Source organism: Apus apus, chromosome 2 (assembly GCF_020740795.1).
Source record: "Apus apus isolate bApuApu2 chromosome 2, bApuApu2.pri.cur, whole genome shotgun sequence".
Taxonomy (NCBI): Eukaryota; Metazoa; Chordata; class Aves; order Apodiformes; family Apodidae; genus Apus; species Apus apus.
This window is the reverse complement of record NC_067283.1, coordinates 57006534-57029724: the sequence shown is the minus strand read 5'-3', so window position 1 is coordinate 57029724 and position 23191 is coordinate 57006534. Positions and strand designations below refer to the sequence as shown.

The following is a 23191-nucleotide window of genomic DNA, read 5'->3' as shown; positions in this document are numbered from 1 at the left end:
CACAGGGCCAAGGGCATTCCAGTGTGGTTCCAGTCTATATAAACTCATATACACTGCAGTGACAAATAAACCCTAATGCATCTAATTCCATTCTTTCCCCTCCTGGTGACTGTCCTAGCACCTAGGACACCAAGTCATCATCCCTCAGGCTCTCTTGCTGGCCCAAGTAATAGATACTTATTCTACAGAAAGTAGAACAGGGGGCACTGAAACAATGTTCAGTATTAGCCTCCAGAACCCAAAGTTTGGGGTGCTCATTTGGGACACTCCAATTCACCTCAATTCTCTATCTGACTCTTGGTCAAGGTTTAAATCTGTTCTTTGAGATGTGTGCTCCAATAATCAAATTATAAAAAATGGATATGATTCAGAAATAAAATCTTTTGCAGATCTGGACATTCAGATTTTGACAAAGAAGGTACTAGGTATCTCACAACATTGCTGTTTAATTTAAAACTACCAACAATTCTCCATGAACTCAGGCTGGGAAAAAATCCATCTCTTCCTGATTCAGCAAAAGGCTTGGTATTTAAAAGGTTAAGGTTGCTTCTTTTAAACAAACTTCACATCTCAGCTTAATTTGAAACTGCCTTTTATTGGGATCACAGTTAGCAGTAAAGGAGAATGTGCGCTTGTAAATAACACCTGCACAAATGGTGCCACATTCTACGTGGTTTGCAGTGACACTGTACTGTTTGCTAAGGCAGTGAAAGCTTTAAATATAATTTTAATTAATTTCTGCTGTTGAATCCTGTCTAGCAGGGAAAAAAAAAGTATCTTTTTTTCCTTTGTCCCTTCCCTCTTCTCCTGTTAACAGGTATCTAGAGAGGTAACAAAGTGCTTCTTTGCTCAACATTTCATGCAGTTCCAATTCCAGCTAATAGCACATCTGCACTTTGCAGCCCAGGGCTAACAGTAAGAGAAAAACAAGTGCTGTTGGAATAGACTACCCAAAATGTAGTGGAGACCAGCAGCTCCAGAAAGCAGCCGGACTAACTTGGTTCCAGGGAATGCATTTGTGTAACACTCTGATGCTTTCCTATGTTGAATGGGCAAACAGCCCATGCAACTCAAGGGAAAAGGTGGCAGCCAGAGCTGTGAATGCAAGTATGGGCAAGGATCAAACCTAAAGAGGGTAGAAGTGCTGCTGAGGCTAGAGTGGGCACTGCAGGTACATGCAGCCCTGGAAGAGCTATGTAGAATTTTCCACTTCTGTACTGAATAACTGTGTATGTGCGAGAGACACTTGGCAGAAAAGGCGTACGGCACTACTGCCTGCTAGAGGCACTTTCAACCAGGAGTTGCAGGTGGATAAACAAAAAAAAATTCTTATTCTTCTTATTTCTGTAATTATGGACACACTTGTCCTTTCTTCTCTCCCCACCCTTGCCTCCCGCCCCCATGCTGTCAGGCAAGTACTTTGGGAGCACAACTTTCCACGTCAACTAACTGCTGCTGGCAAGACACGAAGCAAAGAGTGTTCAGCGTGTGAGACCAAAGCCCGGTCACCTGCTCTGCATCTTACCAACATAGAGCTGGCTGTACAATTCCAGCCGTGTGTGTCCTTCTGTTGGTGCTTTTCGGACCTCCAGGGGTAACTGGTCTACCTGCAGGCTGGCCTGTTTGACATTCCTCTCAGCATTGACCCGATGCCACTGGTCATCATTGAGCTGGTTGGGAGATCTGACGATGATTTCCACAGGCCCATTTCCAACATCAAATGAAAAGGAAACCTCTGTAGCAGCTGAAACACCAAGCAAAAGGGAACCCAGCTTATGTTGTAAACAAGTTCACTTATACTTCCTAAATAGAAGAGTCGTATTTACTTGAAATATGCACTGCTCAGCCACCTTTGAGAATTTATAAGCACATTCAGTTCCTTTTGACTTGAGTAGGAGTTAAAGTATTGCCAAGGAAGCCATTGTGAAAAGTTCCTACAGCGTGTGATGGAAAGTAAAGCAGTTTGGCACGTAAAATTTAGCCACAATGAACTATATCCTTGAAGAGGATTTTTATTTCCACTAATAATTTCAATAATATTGGAAAAAGCAGTTCATCAGCCCCCAGAAGAGACATGAACAGACCCTGAAACAATGACTTTTTTTTTTTTACTTCAGTAGATTTCCCATTTCCACAGTTTTTATAAGGAAATATACATAATGATAAAAGTGGTGCAGAAGTCCATTTTTTAAATTTCCTTTGAGGGGCAATTACTTTTTACAATGAACTAATAATGCAGTGGTAATGACCTATGTGAGATTTTATAGCTGAAAAAGAAATGGATCTTTAGCAAGCACTACAGTCCTCAATTCATAGTGGGTAACTCAAAACATGTTTTGAAATTTTACAGGGGTCCATTAGGCTCTGCTGGACATTCCCTCAAGTCACCCTGAACAGATGACATTACTGATATTTATTATTAAAGAGGAAGTTGATTATTAATACATAGATGATTTTGAAATGAAGAAATACTATTTTGACTTTGTTACTGATACTTAGTTTCTGTAATTTGGGGCTGTAAATCTTACTATGGTGGCAAAACATCAGATGGAATGGTTACCAGAAAACAGATTAGCAATAATAGCATTCACAAGGAAGGATACTAGACAGAAGTAAAGACATCCAAGAGTTCAATTTAATTCCTTTTTCTTACATATAAAATAAAACAGCAGTAGCACCCTTTTAATTGTTCTGAAAGATCTTGCGCGTCCAGTTACGGTCTCAGTGAGCTGTGGTTTCTTGTTAGGTTGAATTAACAGCAAAACAGTCTTACAGAAAAGCAGTCTTAAAAAATCTTACTCAGCATGGCTATTAAATTGTGGTAGAAGCACCACTCCATGATCATTACCAACAATACTGATAGTGGGAAATATTTTTGTACATGGCTCAACAGATCATCACAAGAGAATGTTCTTTCCAACCAAATGTATTATACAATTGTAATATCTGATTATTTTTTTTTCTGCAAAATTGGCTATTTCTGAAAGAAAAAATTAAAAGCATATTTTATTGCTGTACTCTCTGTTCTCTGCTGAACAGAATAATTTTGTTTCTTAAATGCACTGCCTTTCATAAGCCATGAATTTAGCCTATTTGGCCTTTTGCACTTTACAGGAGAGAAAACCTGTATGAGCCAAAGCTTGCCATTAAAGAAATAAAGATGTTTCATTTTATTGTTATATCTTCTAGCTTCTGCAGTTCTGTCAATAAACTCAGGCAAATTAGGAATCAGAGTAAAATCTCTTCAGGACTTAAGTTGTATGTTGTATTCAAGTCTGTTCTCAGGGGTGTGCGTGTAATTCTCCTTCATTTTGTCCTTTGAAGACCTGCCTCAGATTTCTTTACTATCAGACTTGAATTACCTCCCAAATGCTGCCTGTCTACAAGACTACAAACTGAGAACCCTTTAGTAGACTTTTCATCTTTTTCAGAGGCAACTGATGGCACTGCTGCTGTTGCTCGTGGGCATCTTGAGTACAACCCCATCCAGGATTTTCAAAACCTCTGTAAGAAAGCTTATTTGTTTGCAAGCTCTTGGTCTTCTGGATATTTCAAGTAGAAGTTCTGTGCTTGCATAGTGTAGCTTTACGCATGGCTTTAAACAGAAATCTGCATCACAGCCTGGAAGACTTAAAATGAAATTCGTACTTACGGAAGAAAATTATTCCCTCTGACATTGAAGTATCACTTGTGTGAGTTCATGTTATATTTTTATATGTAATCTTATAGTCAGTGAAGGAAAAACATTCAAGAAAAATCTTGTAATCAGAGGCTGTTTTCAGTGCATGCACATGCTGATGTGGAAAGTTAGAGAATGCAGTACAGCATCTATGGACTGTGCTGATCCACCCTCAAGCAACCTAAAAATGTGAATGACACAAACCAAAGCAGAGGAAACTTACTTGCTAGACTGATGGACTGAAAAAATGTGAAGGCTGTCAATTATAAGAGCTTTGCAGATGGGCAGAGGCTGCATAACAACATGTCTCAAATGCAAGTTATGTTGCTGGTTCTTAATTTCCATTAGAATTCATTTTTGAGTCTACAGATTAAGCATATTCTCCAACCAGGGGCATCTCTAGGTAAAATGATAGGGACTCGTATCTTAACAGAAATGGATGAACTTCTGACAATAGGCACATTAGTCACAAAGGAAGACAAAAGGAATTTCACCCCCCAGTAAATGTCTGTTGACAACTAACATGGAGGGGGCTGAGGAACTCAACAACGTTTTTGCCTCAGTTTTCATTGGCAATTGCTCTTCCCACAGCCCTTTAGTTCCTGCATCTCAGCATTTTTTGAAGAAAAATCTGAAATTGCTGAACTATAAAATAAAAAAAGGAAATAAATTGGCATTTTGGTTTATTTAGGCAGTACGAGGTTTTGTAATGCAAACTTCATAAAACTGAACAAGGGTGATTTTTTCCTGTGCTGCTGCCATATATATTGACTCAATAAACTGAGGCTTGTGGCTTATTTTTACCCTTTCTGTGCCTTGTGCAATTACATGTAATTAAATCTGAACACGTTTCTTTCATCAATTCAATTTTCTAAGGTCTCGGGTCATTGTCAGCCATCTGTTCAGAACACAGAAGTGAAACAGGAAAAAAAAATGCTCCTCTCACTCTTTGTTCTGAGTTCTTATTTTCACCATTTCCTCATCTTAAATCTAGGAGGCATTTGCCTCCTAGGCAAATGAAAGGGACACAACTGAGACACCTCACAGGAAGACCGGGATAAGCTGGAAGAGTGGGCTAACAAGAACCTTATGAAGTTCAACAAAGACAAATGTAAAGGCTTGTAACTGGTAGAACATAATCCAGGCCTGCAGCATAGGCTGGGATCTAACCATAGGCTGGGGAGCAGCTCTGTGGAATTGGACCTGGGGGTCTTGGTGAACAGCAAGCTCAACCTGAGTGATCATTGCGCTGCTGCGGCAAAGGAAGCCAACAGGATGCTGGGATGCATCAACAAGGGCATCACCAGCAGGCATAGTCATCATCCTGCTCTACTTGGCACTTGCCAGGTGACACCTGGAATACTGTGTTCAATCCTGATCTCCACCATAAAAAAAAGGTGTGACAGGCTGGAGTGGGTCCAGAGAAGGGCCACAAAGATGATCAAAGGACTGGGAAGCCTGCTGTATGAGGAAAGGCTGAGAGAACTGGCTTTGTTCAGCCTGGAGAAAAGAAGGCTTAGGGGAGACCTTATTGCCATGTTCCAGCACTTAAAGGGTGGCTACCAAGAAGTTGGAGACTCCCTTTTTACAAGGAGTCATGTGGAAAAGATGTGAGGTAATGAGTATAAGTTACTCCTGGGGAAATTCTGACTGGACACAAGAGGAAAATTTTTTTGTTTGATCCTTGTTGATAAATTGCAGGCTAGGATTGCTAGCTATAATAAGGCTGCAAGCAAGGAAAGAGACACTGACAGATGAGTGGGTGCTCACAAGATGCTAAGCAGTAGGTGGAGGTTCTCAAGACACATCAGCCATGAGAAAAAAAAAAAAAAGGAGAGACTGCAACCCTCCTCATTGTCACTTTTGTATGCCTGTTTCTGTTTATCTCCGTCTCTCCCATTATCCTTTCTCTGAAACACACTAATCTCCTCCCTTGTCCTTTGTTTCTCTTACTTTCCCTGATGTATTTTTATACTCTTCAATGGGACTCACTGATGTTTTAGTTGACTTACATCAAAGGGATAGTATCTAACCTCTTTAGGATCCTTCTGAAATCCCACTCTTAGAACATAAATGCCTTGTTACATCTAGATCCGGAGCTCGTTTGCTTGGCTGTAAAACGGGATACAGTAAGCTATAAACTGTAGTCTAAAACGAGTCAGAGAGATTTTCTCCCTCCAGTTTTCTTGCTTGTTCTGTGAAATCAACAGCTTGAAAATATTCTCTCTGTAAGGGAAACATCTGCCCAGACATCATGGACAGTTTGTAAATAAACCTCTGATGAAGGCTCACTGACTAAACCCGTAGACAGAATTCAGTGAAATGGCTGAAAATGAATGAAAGCTTAATGAACAGGGATGTTAAACGTATCCAGAGCTACTGGTTTATGCATCATGTATCTTTATATGGAATCCATCACCAGGGTCAAGATCAGGTCTTATATTTGTAGTCACTGGAATCCTTCCCATTGACTTTAGCAGACCCTGGATAGAATGACAGCTTTCCAGACTTTAAAAGCAATTGTCTTGTCCACCTTTCCGACTTAACCACAGACAACTGAGTTTAAAGATTTGCAATAATGTCATCTTTAAATTACCTGCCTTGCTGACCTCATTTGCACAGGGATGAGAGTTGACCATGCCAGTGCTGACACTGAAACAGCATGGATTGCTGAAAGGATGTGGAAAGGGCTACAGATGCTACCCTGAAGTGCCATATTGAAACACAGGACCTGCTTTGAGGAGGCCACTTCTCAAAGGACACAACTAAATATTAATGCCACCAAAACATCTCAGAGAGAAATTGTTGATCCAAGTCACTTGACTGCAATGCAGGAATTACTGCGTAGCTTGGCTGGCTGTTAATCAGGTAGTTGTCAAAAATCATGACCATATTTACACTAATGGGGCTAAGTATCCGGAAGGCTTCATAAAATATCTAATTCCCAAATGAAATGGCCATTTGAACTAATAAGCAAAAGCTTCACTCATTTGACCAAATTACGGTGCACATCTCTGCCCAAGACTGCAGTGATCCCTGAGCCAAGTGCCAAATGAACTAGCTCTGAAAGCTGCCCGGCTGCATCAGCATGATGCTGTGCCAAGAGCAATTCGTTCTAATAAGAGGCTATACTGCACCTAGGATCAAACCCAGCATAGCTGAGTGCTGATTTATGTGGACGTACTATCTTTCTTAGAATTAGCTCAGGTATCTCTCTAATATGGGGGTTCATTGTACTGACTAGACATACTCTACATTTGCCTGTGGGTTAACAAGTCAAAGAAAAAAAAATCATGCAACTTTATACTCTCTCGGATCTTATGCAGTAATTTATGCAAGTGTCAAGAAGGACAAAAGGGTGAGTAAAGCTATAATTTTGATTTAACATCATTTAACACCCAGTTCTCAAGGTATAAATCCATCCACAAGCTATAACATAATAACAAGTGGGGCTCAGTGTCTTTCTGAACCTTTAGAACTAGCTGAAATTCTGTATGGAGTAAACAACACATTGGACAGGCATAGAATTAAAGAACCACAGCATGGTTTAGGTCAGAAGGGACCTTTAAAAGTCACCTAGTCCACCCTCCCTGCCATGGGCAGGGACATCTTTCACTAGATCAGGTTGCTCAGAACCCCACCCAACCTGACCTTGAACACTTGCAATTATGGGGCATCAACAACTCTGGGCAATGCCGTCCAGTCTCTTACCACCCTGTAAGACACCCTTTACCATTCTGTAAAGAATGTCTTCCTTATAACCAATCTAAATCTACCCTCTTTTAGTTTCAAACCATTGCCCCTTGTCCTGTCACTACAATTGTTCATAAAACATCTTTCTCCATGTTTCTTATAAGAACCTTTTATATATTGAAAGGCAGCAATAATGTCTCCTGGGAGCCTTCTCTTCTCTAGGCTGAACAATCCCAGCTCTCTCAGTCTTTCTTCACAGAAAAAGTGGTCCAGTCCTGTGATCACTTTGGTGGCCCTCCTCTAGACCCAGTGTAACAGGTCTACGTCTATCTTGTGCCAGGGACCCAAAGTGGGTCTCACAAGTGCAGAGTAGAAGGGAGGATCACATCCCTCAAATTGCTGGCCAAACTTCTTATTATACAGCCCAGGTTACAATTAGTTTTCCGGGCTGCAAGTGCACATTGCCAGCTCATGTCTAATTTTCTGTCCATGAGTACCCTGAAGTCCTCCTCTGTAGGGCTGTTCTCAATCCTTTCATCACCCAGTCTGTAGGGATACTGGGGATTGCCCCTGACTCAGGTGCAGGACCTTGCACCTGGGCTTACTGAACTTCATGAGGTTCCCATGGGCCCACTCCTTCAGTTTGTCCAGGTCTCTCTGGATGGCATCCTTTCCCTCAAGCTATGAACTGTTCCACTCAGCCTGGTGTCATCTGCAAATTTGCTGAGGCTGCTCAGGGAAGTGGTGTAGTCAACATCCCTGGACATGTTTAAAAGTTGTGTAGATACAGTGCTTAGGGACATGGTTTAGCAGTGGACTTAATAGAGTTAATAGTTGGATTGATGATCTTAAAGGTCTTTTCCAACCTAAATTATTCTATGATTCTAATATTCAATGCCACTTCCTATGTCACTGGTGAAGAAGATATTAAATAGTATTGATCCCAGTATGAAGCCCTGAGGCACACCACTTGTAACGGGTTTCCACTTGGACACTGGACCATTGACTGCAAGTTGTTGGACATGGCTACCTAGCCAGTTCCTTATCCATCTAACAGTTCATGCATCAAACCCGTATCTCTCCAATTCAGCAGCAAGAATGTTGTGCAGGACCATATCAAAGGCCTTACAGAAGTTCAGATGACATTAGTAGCTCTTCTCTTGCCCACTCACGCAGTCACTTCATTGTAGAGGGCTGCTAGATTATTTAGGCACAATACTGGGTTTTAGCCATTTTGACTGCCTCTAATCACCACCCTGTCATGCACATGCCTCTATACACCTTCCAGGGGGATCTGCTCTATCATCTAAACAGGCACAGGGGTGAGGCTGACTGGTCAGTAGTCCCAAGGATCCTTGTTTCCACCCTTTTTAAAAATGGGTGTGATGTTTCACCCTTCTTCCAGCCACTTGAGTGCCATGACATTTCAAGTATCAAGGAGAGTGGCTTGCCTACCATATCTATAAATTCTCTCAGGACACTGAGATGCATCTTGTCAGGTCCCATGGACTTATGTATACTCATGTTCCTCATGTGGTCTAGAATCTAAGTTGGGTTATGATGGGAGGGACTTTGTTTCCCCAGTCCCTGCCTTGATGTTCAGGGACTTGAGAAATGTGGGAAGTGTGATTACTATTTACGTAGATGAAATATTACTTCCCTGTGAAAAAGGAAGTCCAGTGACTGCTATAAGCATTAACATTTTGATGATATAACTATAAAGTCACTTTTTAATTATGAGTGATTTCAGACAATCTATAACAGTAGTATTGATTTCTGCTTACTGAAATTTTTGTTGCCTGGAGAAAATATTTTTAAAGACTTTTTACCTTCAGTAAGTTGAGTGGCTTTAACCATTAAAGGAAAAAATAAAACTGTAATATTTAGAAAAGATGCAAATAGAAATCCAATGGTGGCTTTTGCAAAGATAAAAGAAACTCTTTTATGGTGAATAGGATTTATTAAATTCTTCTGCTAATTCAATAGGAATACAGAATTCTTCCAAATGACTGAAGCTTCTTATGACCTTCTCAGTGTGTGATAGTGTTTTTATTTTGGAATTTTCAAAGTATCCTGCAGACCAAAAAAAATCCAATCAGAATAAAAAAAAAAGAAAAAGGCTTTGTCAAATGCAGAAAGTGCATCCTCTGAAGTGCCTATCCTTCTTGTATTTTTCATCCTCATTTTCCCACCATTTAGTCTGCACTCTGAAGGCTCTTCATTCAGTCTCTATGGTGTGTAGTATCTACATCTGGTAGCTGCAAACATGCAGTGGCATTTTGTTGTGAAAGGACAGGGAATTAGATTTACTGAGAGACATTGTCCTGATCCAGCAAAGAGCTGCTGCTTTCCTATGCATATGACTGTTGTCATGTTGTCAGAGAAGAATACATTAAAAAAACAAACGTGGAAAAGGCAAATGAAGAAAAAGCAGATGGAAGCTGGAAGGCAGGAATGAGAGTAACTACTGGTGTTCCCCAGGGGTGAATCTTGGCTCCAAACCTGTTCAAATCTTTATGGATGACCTATATGATGCCAGGCTAGAATGTACCCCCAGCAGGTTCACTGAAGTCACAAAACTGGGATGTCCATGCTGCCACCCAGAGGGACCAAAACAGGCTGGAGAAATGAACAGACAGAAACCTCATGAAGTTCAGCAAGTGGAACTGCACAGTTCTGCATCTGGCCAGGAACAACCACTGCACCAGTACATGCTCAGGACCAGCCATCTGAAAAGCAGCTTTGCAGAAAAGAACCGAGGGGTCCTCATAGACCAAGCAATGTGTCCCTTGTTACACTGAGCTACCCAGTGCAAGAGAGACATGGACATACTGGACAGGGTCCAGCAAAGGGCCACAAAGTTGATTAAGGGACTGAAGCATCTCACACGTGAGAAAAGGTTGAGAGAGGTGAGCCTGTTGATCCTGGAGAAGACAAAGCTCAGGAGGGATCTCATAAATGTATATAAATACCTGAAGGGAGGGTTTAAAGAAGATGGACTCAGACTTCTTTTCACTGACAGGACCAGAGGCAAGGGGCACAAAATGAAACACAGGTGGATCCCTATGAACTTCAGGAAACACTTTTTCAGTGTGAGGATGACAGCTTTCTGTGGGGATCCAGTTGAAGCCCACTGTAATTGTTTTCACCAGCTTCAGTAGAAAAGAATGCTGATGGTCTGTACAACTATTAGTTTGCTGATGATAATCCCTTTGCTGTCTCTGTTTCCTTTGCCTAACCTATAATGGTGATGACATGCCTCTCTGGATAGAACTGGAACATAACAGTGAGCTGGTTTGCTGAAGTTCGTACTAGATAGGGCTACAGTGATAGTAGCAGGTAGAAGGAAAAAATTCAAAAGTATATTAATTAGCAGCAGTGTATCACTCACAGTGAATGTGTCTTTCTGGAGCAGGGCACCAAAATGGCTTTCATCTGTACTCATATGGCTAGGGGATTCTATTAGTATCTACTAAATGAGATTGTGCTAGTGTGATCTGTATTTCTGGCAGCTAAAAGTGTGCATTATTGCTGTTTCCTGCATAATTCATTTCCAGAAAGTAATGTATTTTCCATTTTTATCTAGTGCATGATTAGTCCTCTTGGATCACATTAAGAAAGTCAAAGGAATTACCGTTTGTTACAAGTAAATATAAATAAATAAAAAATCACAGGTAATTATTCTCCTAGTCTGTTGGTTAGTCTGCAGCATCAAGCTTAATTTTGTTGTGCACATGCCACTTGCACCAATATCTATCCCTATCTACATATTCTGAATCATTTCAGTGCTTCCTTATTGCTGTTTCACATCAGTTCACTGCAACACTTTTTTTTTATTCCCCTCTTTCTCTTTTCAGTATTTAAGGGCATAATAGACTGGTGGGATATTTCCCTCAAGCACACGTTTACAGCTGCACTGTTTTAGCAGCACTGGTATTAAAAGGGGGCTGTTCACTACCATAGTCTGCTCTCAAAAGGTTAAGAAGTTGCATAGAGAAAGAGATCTGTCTGTGAGAGGCAGCACTTGTTAATCACAGCTTGTTTCTGGTAGAGAGGAATGATGTTAGTTGGCTATTGTGTTTCCCTGCTTACCCACGATTAGATTACTCCTTTGGAGCAGAAGGTGGAGCAAAGAAGAGCACAGACTTACAATCCTTCTCTAAGCGTGATCCAGCCTGCTGTCTGACTGCAGCTGAGGGGGAACTTCTAACTGCTGGAAATCTGTCTTGACCTTCTCCAAAGCGCACAGGCTGCCTACAATATGCTAAATGTTCTCCAGGTGCAAAGTAGTAAAAAAGAATGGTCTTGGCTTCTCTCATCTCCGGGACAGACAGCAATTCTCTTTCTATTGGCAGGCAACTAGTTACACATATAATTCACAATATCTTGGAAAGCTGGAGCTATAATGGATCTCAATATGAAGGGAAAACAGAACTGAATATGGTGTCTTCCTCATCCTGAGTAAGCATCTACGTGAGGACAAAAATAAGGAGGGATTTGAATTTGGTAGTATCTAAGAATCAGTTATTTTTATTTCACTTTAAATCAATTCAGTTATCAACTAACCAATCAAACAGAAATACCAGTCTTCCTATACAGTAGATTAGATTGCTTTGGGGGATAAAACATATTTCATTACATGAAAGTACAATTTTTTTCTCATCAAAGATCATGCTAAGGCTAAATATGCCCTAAGAAGATAATTATTTATTAGCATTATTTATAAATTCCTTTGGTTATGCTATTTGCACTCCAGCTGTTTGTAGACAAGCACTTAGAAACCACTCATATTTTTACAATTATATTCTAGTTGATGTAATAATTTTCAGCCATTGATATTAAGAATGAAAAATAACTTTATCAGTACTGCATAAACAGGGAACCAAAGTGAAGACATGTGAAAGGACTTGTTTAAGGTCAAACCTGATGGTTAGGGCTTGAAAAAATACTTACTTCAGTTCTAAGGCAATAAATACAATTTCAGACAGACATTACTTCCCACCCAGCCAGCCTTCTTCCAGTAACAACTAAGCTGCCTAGAAGAAAGGAAGGAATGGTGACTCACTTGAAGGCCATTGTTGATTCATCTCATGAGAGTAACTAAAGCTTAAAAAAATAGAGCAGCAATACCTTCTGGTCTTTTTTGTGAGAGATGATTCACACAAAGGGAACTGTAGTCAGTGCACTGAGTGGAATAGAGAGGAGGTGTGTGCCTTCCTCTCTGTAGAGGGTTATAATATGCTTCATTATATTCTTTTCACTGCAACGCTTTCCCATGAAGCTGAATTGGTCCCATGCAACAGAAGACCCCACAGCAAAGAGGAAGCACAGACATCAAAACAGGGCTCTCCTATGCAGGTTATAAAGGGTCTTGTGTAACTGGGAGTTACTTTTAGTTGGATGAAAGGCAAAATAAAAGTGGGTGTTAACATTAGTGAAATCAGACTACGTCTGAGCACCATAAAGTATCAGATTGATTTTTGAGAGGAGAGAGCAGCTTCTTTTCCTATGAGAAATTGCTATGAAGTTGGCATGGTTCTAAAAATGCTGAGCAATGGGACTGTCACATATGAATGTCATAAAAATCTGCCAAAATTGTAAGTTGTGCATCACACTAAAAGTTGTAAGAGCCTTGTGCAGGCCTGAGAAATAGATATCTAGACTGTCATTCTTCTTTGGTGTGATTTTGAGAAAGCACATTGTCCATGTCCTTTTCTTCCTCTTCTGTGGTATTTCTCTTATTCTGAAATTAGTCTATTAACTGTAGGTTCTGCTGCAGACTGTGGATAAGACTTGTAAAGGTATATAGATGCCTAGGTGGTAGCTACTGAAAACCTTTTATGTTTGGCCAGGTGCTCATGATGATTTTATTGATTTTTCTGTCTGGTCACGTAAGGTTTTCTAATTTGTAGTAGCTGTTTAATAAGCAATTCTTCATGGCTGCTATTAATTCCTTCGTGGCTGTCCAGAGGTACCCATCAGGGCTTAAGGATCCTGTTGCACTATGCACTGCACTAACACAATAAAAAAGGCCGTCCAAACATATGACTCAAGTTTTCTTTTAGTGTAGTAACTCCGTATATGTATAGGGTGTGTGTGAGGGGGCAGGGTAGATGGACTGAAGCTATTTACTTACTGAAAGAGCAATTCTTCTTAATTTCAATATCATGGGTAGAAAGTTATCAATATCATACAATGCCCAGATTTTACCCTGCAGTCAAGCAAGGTGAGAGTGCACATAAAGCCAGCGAGTGAAGCAGACATCACTTTATAATGTGTGGCAAAACACAAGAAGTATGAAAGCACAGAAAGGATTTAACAAAGTCAATGTAATGGATATCCTTCTTGGATTAAAAAACCCTCTTATTTTTTTGTGAGAATTGTTACAGATCTAGCATATTTGAATTTCTTCCAGAGCAGAAACAGAAAACATTTTCACAGACTGATGATGAGATGGATGAAGAAAATTAAAGAACCTCCAATTGGTTTTGGGTCAAGTCATATTTAGTATTATATTACCTTTGCACAAGAAGTCAGCAATTATCTGAATCTTTTTTGCCTGTCACACAATATTGGAAAGGCCACAAAATAATACATAACCAATGGGATCCCAGTGTGATTGGTCAAAATTCTTAGGATGAAGCAGGCAGGGTAAGTATTAATTAAACAGTAGTAAACCATTATCAGAATTAATGTGGATAGTTTTGATTATTTATCTTTAGGAAAGAAGAATTTAAGGTCAAAGAGTAGGGAGAACCTTATTAGCAGAACCAGAGAAAGGAACAAAAGAAAATACTTTATGAGAAGACATGATATGAGTTTCTCTCTTAACACAGCAATTAAAAGCTGAGAGAAGATATGATTTCTCTATAAATACACAAGGGGAGAGAAAATGCTAGGAAGAGAAAATAATTAATTCAGCCAAAGAACAATACTGAAACAAGAACAAATGTCTATAAATACAATATGCTAATAAAACTGTTAGGAATTGGAAGGTTTCTAACCAACGAAGATGTGAAAATCTGAAACAGTTGTCCAGCTGGCACAAATTCAAATTATTTTCAATAGAGAGTTGGACAAATTTAGGGGGCAAGAGATGGGTCATGCATCACGGCTGTTGGTGACAGTATGGATCTAAAAGGATCCCAGAAGGTCTTTTCCTGTCTGGTGCCTAAAATAGCTGGTAATTTTGTGCAGTATAGTAAATATAGACTTTCTCCAGGAAAAAGATGAGCATACATAAAGAATGTAACAAAGCACGTGCAGCTTTGGCATGTAACAGAAAGTAGAGTGAAAATGAGGATGAAGACTTGAGATGAGCTAGTGGGTAGCAGGGCCAGCAACAGTTTGCCATGTGTGGCATGTATTTAGTGCAATACAAACTAAAGTTAGGGAGAACTATGCTTTTTGAATGTGAATCAGTTCCCACCTTGAACTTTATGTGAGCTATAACTGATTTATAAGACACTGCCCATAAAACTACTATTAAAGTGGCATTTATGGCAATGAGAAAAGCATCCCAGAACCCTTGAGATGAGAGGAGTAATGATGAGGGGATGCTATACCAAGGGGTCATGAATGCCATACTGACATTGAGGAGAACAAAGTAGAGCAACCTGTACGTTGCCAGAGTCCAAGCTAGTTACAGAAGAGCTACTGATGGCCTTATTTTCCCCACAGCTCTGTGCTAAGGATTTTCTGTTGGTTAGTTTTAGCCAATACCCCAGCTGCCTGGGGTTTATTTGCTGCCTTTGGCTTGTTCCCACTTGCCAGCCTGGGCCCCTATCCCCATCTGCTAATTAGGAACAAGGACACAGGTGAAACTGACCTTCTCAGATGGGCCATAAATTGTTCTATTTGAATATCAGGTGTTTCTGCATCCCCTACATCATCTGAAAAGGAATCTTATCTTTAAAAGAATGGCTTGCAGTTCTTCATAATATTTTTTTGTTTGTTTTTAACTTTCATATTGTCCTGGAATAGGATGAGAGTTTGCAAATACTGCTGTGGAAAACATTTGAGTCAAAAAATTTCCCAGAAGAAATTTAATGTTCTTCTGTTTACTTCGATAACTTTTTACTGGCCTCTGGGATGAAGGAATTCCTCAGTGTCCTGTGCAGTCTTTGACGTGTAGCTAATGCAAGATAGTTTCCTAGGGAGTTGTTTTTTTAAAAAAGTGACCTTCTGCTAGGAAAGCAAAATAACAACTCAATTAAAAGAAACAAAAAAGGTCACACCAGTTTCCCTACCCAGCTAGAAAAATAAAGCAGTGGAAAATATAAGCTGCATTTACATTAACATATGGGAATTTAAAGAGTATCATGTGGAAACCATTGATAGAATATAGTAGAATTCCATTTTAGGATGCCTCTGGAGAAAGAAGTGATGAAGTTATTAAAATTTATATGAAAATATATTAATCAGTCATGATAGAGCATTCAGTCTAGAGGAATGAATGCTGTCTGGGCAGAAGCAAACAGCAGTGGGAATCGTGGTCCCTGGTCTGTCACGGTTTCTTGTCTGATTTTGGAGATGTTACTTTTGTCTCAACTGTGTAGCCTAGAAACAGCTAAGCACTCACGGTTTCTTGTCTGATTTTGGAGATGTTACTTTTGTCTCAACTGTGTAGCCTAGAAACAGCTAAGCACAAGAAGCAATGCAGGACTTTTCAAGGGTAAATGTTAGGTATAAGAGTGCTGTTAGTATCCCATGCCCACAGAGCAAGTATACCCATCCTGAGGTCATAGAGCTGCTCTCCTTAGCAAGCTAAATCCTTTTCACAGCATCCAAGTTCAGCAATCACTTCTTGGGAGAGACTTTTAGGGCAGCTAGTATTGCAGGAGTTATCAGCCAAGGGATGTCCCCAGATGTAGGGGCTGTAAATATTTCTAGCTTTTTACAGTAAATTAATAACAAAGCTCCTTCCTCTCTTAGATGTTCATGTCAGGATCAAACATAAATTGACATGTACCTCTCCAAGCCTCATATTCATTTGTTGTTGTTTTTTTCTGTTGCAAAAGTGATTTGCTTTTTACTTACTTCAGAGTAATACTAGTGAGACACAATTCATTAGTGTCTGTAAATTGCTTGGAGATGCTGCCATGAAAGGAGCTACTCAAGTGAGCAGAGTATCTTTCTCATTAGAATTATATGACAATGTCACTAAGAGAGTTCTCTGGAACAGTTTAATTCACAACTAGAGCAACAGTCCTGGGAATCTGTTACAAAACAGTGAGGTGGTAGATGCTTCTTCCCAAATTCTCAAGAATGTGCCCCTTCCAAAACTTGCCTTCAGGAATATATCTCTCCCGAAACTTGGTATTTCTCTTGATCACAAGATTCAAATGTGTTCCATTTGGCAAACACCTCACAGGAATGAAGTAGCTGAACTTTCACAGTCATAACTCTCCAAAGTCTTCAACTTCCATCTCATAAATGTACAAAACCACACTCTTGCTCATTTGACCTTAGTCAAGTATTGATACTCAGCTGGGTTTTAGGTGGCCCCCTGCATGCTGCAGAGTTTCAAGTCAGTATCCTGGAGGCCTGTTTCACACAGAATCACAGAATGTTAGGGGTTGGAAGGGACCTGATGGCTCTTGCAAGGCCTCATTATGCAAAGCTGCCATTTCCAGGGAGGAGTGACTGCAAAGAACTGAAAGGGAAAGCAAACTAAGAGTCTTCAAGAATGCAACACATTGGCACATTTCATCTGATGCAATTTAACCCTGAAGTTCCTAAAACAAATGAACATTAGGATTGCTGGTGAAGACCTGGAGCATCCATGTTGTTGGCTGACATAGAGCCTACTGTTTCATCTGTGTTTCATGTGTGCTAGGGCTGCACCCAACTGCTACAACAAGGGGACACAAGGGCAAATGATTAATAAAAGCAATGCCCATCTAAAATGATGAGCACTAGTAAGTGGGTCTCATATGGCACATATGTATCTCGTGGGCCAGTAGGTTATTTCCATTCACAGAAATACTTCATGCTATAGCCATCTCCCTGTCACCTCTCAGGGTGAGTGCCAGCAAGTACACAGTGTAGTTATATGAAGAGCTGACACTAAATTCCTGTGTGCTTTCAGGTACCTGCTGGAAGGGCAAATGAGGATTTGAGAAAGATGCCAAAGAGTTCCTTGAAATGACATCATAACTTTTTGGTGGATTCTTGTTATGAAAGGCACTGACAACTAACTGTCTGTCTGAGACTGTTGCCCTAGCAGGTTTCAGAGATGGCAGGATACTTACCTCTGGGTTCTAAAAAGTAGATCAAGGTTAAAGAAGGAAAAGAATGCCCATGGTGAGGGGAGTAAGGGCTTCTATAAATGAAAAAAACTGTGTTCTCAATGGTGTTTTTATAGGAAGACTGGATTTTAGGTTAACTCCCAAAACTGTATAGGAAAGCTCTAAAAAATAAAGCATACATTTTTTTCTCTATCTAAAACCCAGTTTTTACTTCCAAACCAGCTTGAAATTTTGACCAGAGATGTATGGTTTCTGGAAGCACTGCTTTACAGAAAAATGTATACCTTAATCAACTACCTCCTTTCTAAGCTATCCTAGTTGTTGTCAGCTGACCAGCCAGCTATAAAAATAATGGGGTTCTGTAGATTTACTGATGTATGTAAAAAGTGAGGCTTCAGGTAATTCTACATCTCTGCCAAGTGTTCCATGAATGGTGACAAGTATGAGCCTGCCAACGGATCTGCTTGATAAATGGAATAACTTAAGACTTCAGCCACACTCATAGTAGCATTTTATCACTGTTTATTTTCATGACAGTCTTCCTTGTCAGCTGTTTGGAAAAGCTATTTCTTAAATCTGAGAAACATGTTCTTCCCTCCCTTCCTGTATTCCTCCATCCTCAGAGACGGCCACCTGGGGCTTCACTGAAGGCACATGAAGTTACTCTTCAAGATACTGCAAATTCCACCACCTTTTCTTCTAAATCTAGAATATTTTCTTATAAATCTATAACCTGTGCAGTTATTAGACCTTTAGAAGCACACCTGTCTGTCCAAGACAGCACACCACTAAAATAATTTAATTAGCATTTCTAGTGACAACTCTTGTGCTCAGAATAAAACATGCAACAGCAAACTCCTTTCCAAAGGCTTGAAGCTAAGAATTTGTATGGACTGAATTATTTGCTTCCCTAATGCATTCACCAAGTGCAGCAAGCTGATGACAATACCAGTTATTGTATAGCCTTTCAGTTCCTGGTCTGTAGAGCTAAGCTGATGCATACTACATACTACAGGTGCACACTAGTATTTCAGATATTAAGAGGAGAAAACAGAATTTGCGCTGTCTGCTGGCAGGGCAGTGATGTCAACATTTTTCCTTTGGAATCATAAAAAGTAAAGAAATCAAGAACAGGTTTTATAGGAAGTCATTCTTCTTCAAAGAGAACTGTTCCTGTATGAGAAGGCAACAGACAAAACCAACACACCCTCTGTTTCAAGTGCAGCAGCTTGTAGTAAATATGTGATGATGGCCATTATGCAAAAGCCTTTAATACAATACAGTCAAAATCTATTAGACAATTTGATGGGTTAGCTAGAAAGTAGCCTGCCAAAGGAAACCTTCTTCATGGTGCAAGGGCAATTCTGTAATACCTTACTGACTTAATTTTATGTTCCTATTAAGAAAGAAATGCACATACTAGTTTTATGGGACTTCAGTAAAGAAGAAACAGACTTTTGAGAAGCAGCAGCAGTAGACTCTAATATAACCCATACAGGGAACTTCCAAAATTCTGAAACCTTACTTTTCTTTTGAATAAATTCCAGAAGAACCTAAGTGCAGACTAGAATGAAACAAACATGAAAACTGTATAAAACATATACTCATTAAATAGATGTGTAATTCAGAAGCAGCACACACTAAACTCCTCTTGAGCTGTGACTGGCAGAACATTTAAATCACAGAAAGAACTGTTTTCTGGGGCCCTGAAAATTTAAGCAATAGCTTTCAGGAAAGAAAGGGTAGAGAGAAAGCAATTTTATCGAATTAACTACTTTGTTCTTTTTAGGAAATACAGTCAGGATAGTTTTAATCAAAAGAATTTTACTACTTTAAACAGCAATAGTATATTTGAACTTACAGACTGTATTTACAGATGAGATTTCAATTTCTGCCATGGAGAATTTGTAATCTGAGGTTTATATTCAGGGTCATGAGGCAGAGGTTGAATTTACACAGCAAAGTCAGTGGATGTCAAGCACAGGCTTAAAATTAAACTCCTGTTTAATGATAGTGTGGGAACACTGCCACATGCTTTCTTGAACTGGTGCATCTATTCAGCAAGCCACTGCAGCACGATTATTATTTAACCTGTGTTGAGTTCAACAAGTCACCTTCACTGATATTGTCACTTTTTAGCTAAGTGAACAACATGGCTGGTCTGATAACTACAGTGGCTGACAACACCTTCCATACAGCAGAAGAGCAAGAAGCTCTGGAGAGCTTCCCACATCTGTAAATTTGAGATTCAGCAATATCAACTGAATTCCTTGAAGAAAAAGGGAAAGAAGCCACTTGGAACATGACTCTTTATTCTTACCTGAGAGAAATTTTAGATACATTTTAAAGGGGCTTCCTGGTGGTTTCTAAATTTCCACATTCTAATTCGCATGTCTAGACTTTGGAAAGTGTCAAAAATGGCTTTTTTTTTTTAAAATAACATGTGCATGTGTAAATCATACTGAATCTGTATTAAAATAGATTGTTCAGGCTATGCAAACAATTTCTTCTCTTTCAACATAAATGTCTTTTGATACTGACTTCTGTGCATCAATATTTAGAGCTGGTTCCTTGGCATCCCTGAGTAGATCCTGCAGCAGAGGGAAGCACAAATGCTTTTCCTGGTACTGGAGTGCAGGGAGGCAGTTTGCTGCACTCGTGTGACCCTGGTGACCCTGCTGCTGTAATGTGCCACTGTAGGCTGGACTGACAGCTGCACGGAGCACAGCATGCCTGTCACTGCTCCCCTTCATGGCAGGGCAAACTGGGTTGAGGGAGAACAAAGGAGACAGAGATTTTTTGCTCCCTAATTCAACTGCTTCAGTTTCACTAAGCAGAATTCAGGTATGGATGAGCATCTCAGCATCTTCCTTGGAAAGTTTGCCCCTGGGCCGTTAAAAATGTTTTAAATAATAAAATTGACTTGCCTCTTGATTTAATTATGCCTGCTGTTTCAGATTGGTGATTTTATTAACAGATAATGCTGATAAAGATTTATTTTTATGAGATTTTTTAGGGCTTTTAAATATCATACGGAAGTTCTCAGCTCTTTGGCTCCTTTCAGTGCTGATTAGGATGGTCTCTCTGTTTCGTTCTTTCCCATATTTCCAAAACATCCATGAGATAAAACGGAAAAGCACACAGAGCTGAAGACATACACTTTAAAGAAATAATTCTGTCAAGAATTTCAGGTCAGTGTCATTTTTATAACTGATCTTACTAGCTCTATCCTTCTTTATCCTCCCCTCAATAAATAATCCAAATATACTTCATGTGTTCTTCCTAAGGCAACTTGAAAATAGGCTAAGCAGCTTGATTTGGGATTTTTTCCAGAATTTAGTGACCTTACACATTTTACTGAACCATACATGCTTCTTGAAACCTACAACCTGACATGAACTTGTTCAGGTGCCAAGAAGAGTGATGGGAAGCACATACTTACATTTCAGCTCCAGTTTGATGAAGTCAGTGTTGCCCAGATTCTCAAGAAACACCCCATCCGAGGCTGACGTTTTGAAATAGAAGGAGATGTCTGCACTGGTTTCCCCTTGGAAGGTGGAGAAGTGAAGGTAGGATGATGATGTAACAAAAGAAGCTGCATTCCAGTAATTCCCTGCATGGGAAAGGCAGGAAAGATACATGTTTCAGAGCTCTCTTGAAGCTATTTGAAAAATTGAATCTTTTATGTCAATATATGCTACAGTGTTGTCTATGCTGAGAAAAAACCCAGGTGCCTTGACTTTACTACCTCCTTTTTGTTTTTTTTCTGGATCTGGTGTGTCAGATTTCTGAAGGCAGAGAAAGTTTAATGTTATATTTTCAAGTTCTCAATTTATCATATTCAGTCATTCACAAATGTGTTGCTGCTATATATTTAGTATAGTAACACTGAATTAACGGGAGATCAGACAGATGGGCCAAACACTCATTGGGTGACTGCTTCAGCTCAGGCACGTTTTGATTTCATACATTGCTTCATGTGTATCTTACCTGTCTTCAAATTTATTCAACAGAACGACACCCATTTCTTTAGAAAATGTATCTATGTCTATTACAAGTCTATTAATACATATAAAAGCAAACATCCAATAAATGAAGCTAAGCAATACAGACACAATTAACATACGCCTCAACAGTCCCCTAATACATTTCCACTGGAGTAATATAATAATTAATATTATTCAAGAACTGTAACAGTACTTTAGCTAGCATGCCAGTCAACATTCTGTGCAAGGTAGCATTACATTTCAAAAACAAAAAACTGAGAAGATATCGGTGATATGGTAAGCCAATGACAGACTAAAACAGTTAATTCTACTTTCATCAGGATGCTTATGCATGAAGATTCAGAAATTTATTAACACATCACTCATTAAGTCACCACAACTGAGTCCTTAGTATTTCAGCTATTAAACACAAGAAGAAACTACTATCCGTTCCTTCAAAAATACCAGAGATTGATTTTCTATTTGACTGCTGAACTAGGTGATAACATTATTATTTCCCTGGTTAGCACTGCATGAATATGAATGAGTATGCTGAAGCTCCAGAAGCTCAACACTGCTAATATATAACACCACTGGCCCACATCCAAGTCCAAAGTGCTATAGTTTGTGTAATTTATTAATCTGTATTCACATTTAAATTGAACATCTGAATTAACAGAAGAAGGCTTTGAATGTTTGAAATACACGAGTACATACAAGGCAAAAGCATTCCATATTTCTATCCCATCCCCTCCATTTAATTCTGCCTCTCTCAAGAATGCAAAACGAGAGGTTTGGAAAAAGAAGCAGCTTTCCATTTACTTTAATGCATCCCAGGAGGAAAGTTGTAACCGAGATTTTGTGTGTATGTGTGTACATGCATATGTGAGCAATGAAAATGGGATGAAATGGGCATTTATAAAACAGATATATGGCTTTGTGACTAAATCAGTTAGGCTAGGTCAGCTGGTTTTCAAGATGTATTACTGTTTACCCTATTTAGACAAACTGGCAACTTCCAGACTGAATATTATTAATGATTTCTACAGAAATGTCAATAATCTTAATATCATAAAAAAGCAGAAAAAGTCTGCCAACTAACTGCAAGGTCTTCCTCTGAATACATACCTAGTCATAAAGCAACACAGATAAAAGAGGTTTGACATTTTATTTCATTCATGGTCTCAGGTGTCTTTCCATCTCTCACTTCTCAGGGTGCTCCCTCAATACCAGCATTGCTTATAGTCTGGGTGCACAAGTGTTTTCTCAATAATGTGTTAGTACAGGATTCAGATGGACTTCCATATATGCTTTCCCACTTGCAGATGTACCTGGACACCTACATTTTCTTCTCCTGTGAGCTACAGATATGCTAGATGCTGGCAGACTCTCAAAACAGGTTTTATTCCTCTTGCTGAATCAACTCACATGAAATAAGCAGGATTGAAACAAAAAAAAGATATGATAATATATTGATGCAATCCTTGTAAGGAGCTAATTCAGCTGCCCTGAATAAACTTGTAGAAATGCTTGCATGTATTTATAAATCAATTAAGAACTTTAGACCCCTTGCTTTCTGTTCT

The 23191-nt window shown here is 39.5% G+C and overlaps 1 protein-coding gene across 1 annotated transcript in view; it reads right to left on the bottom strand.

The window, feature by feature from the left end:
- CNTNAP2 (contactin associated protein 2) overlaps positions 1-23191 on the bottom strand; it is a 1111126-nt gene that overhangs the window by 96465 nt on the left and 991470 nt on the right. The window contains exons 16-17 of the mRNA XM_051611595.1: positions 21065-21235; positions 1526-1744 (exon numbers count right to left, since the gene is read on the bottom strand). Coding sequence (XP_051467555.1) covers positions 1526-1744; positions 21065-21235 — 390 coding nt within the window. The remainder of the gene's footprint in view (positions 1-1525; positions 1745-21064; positions 21236-23191) is intronic.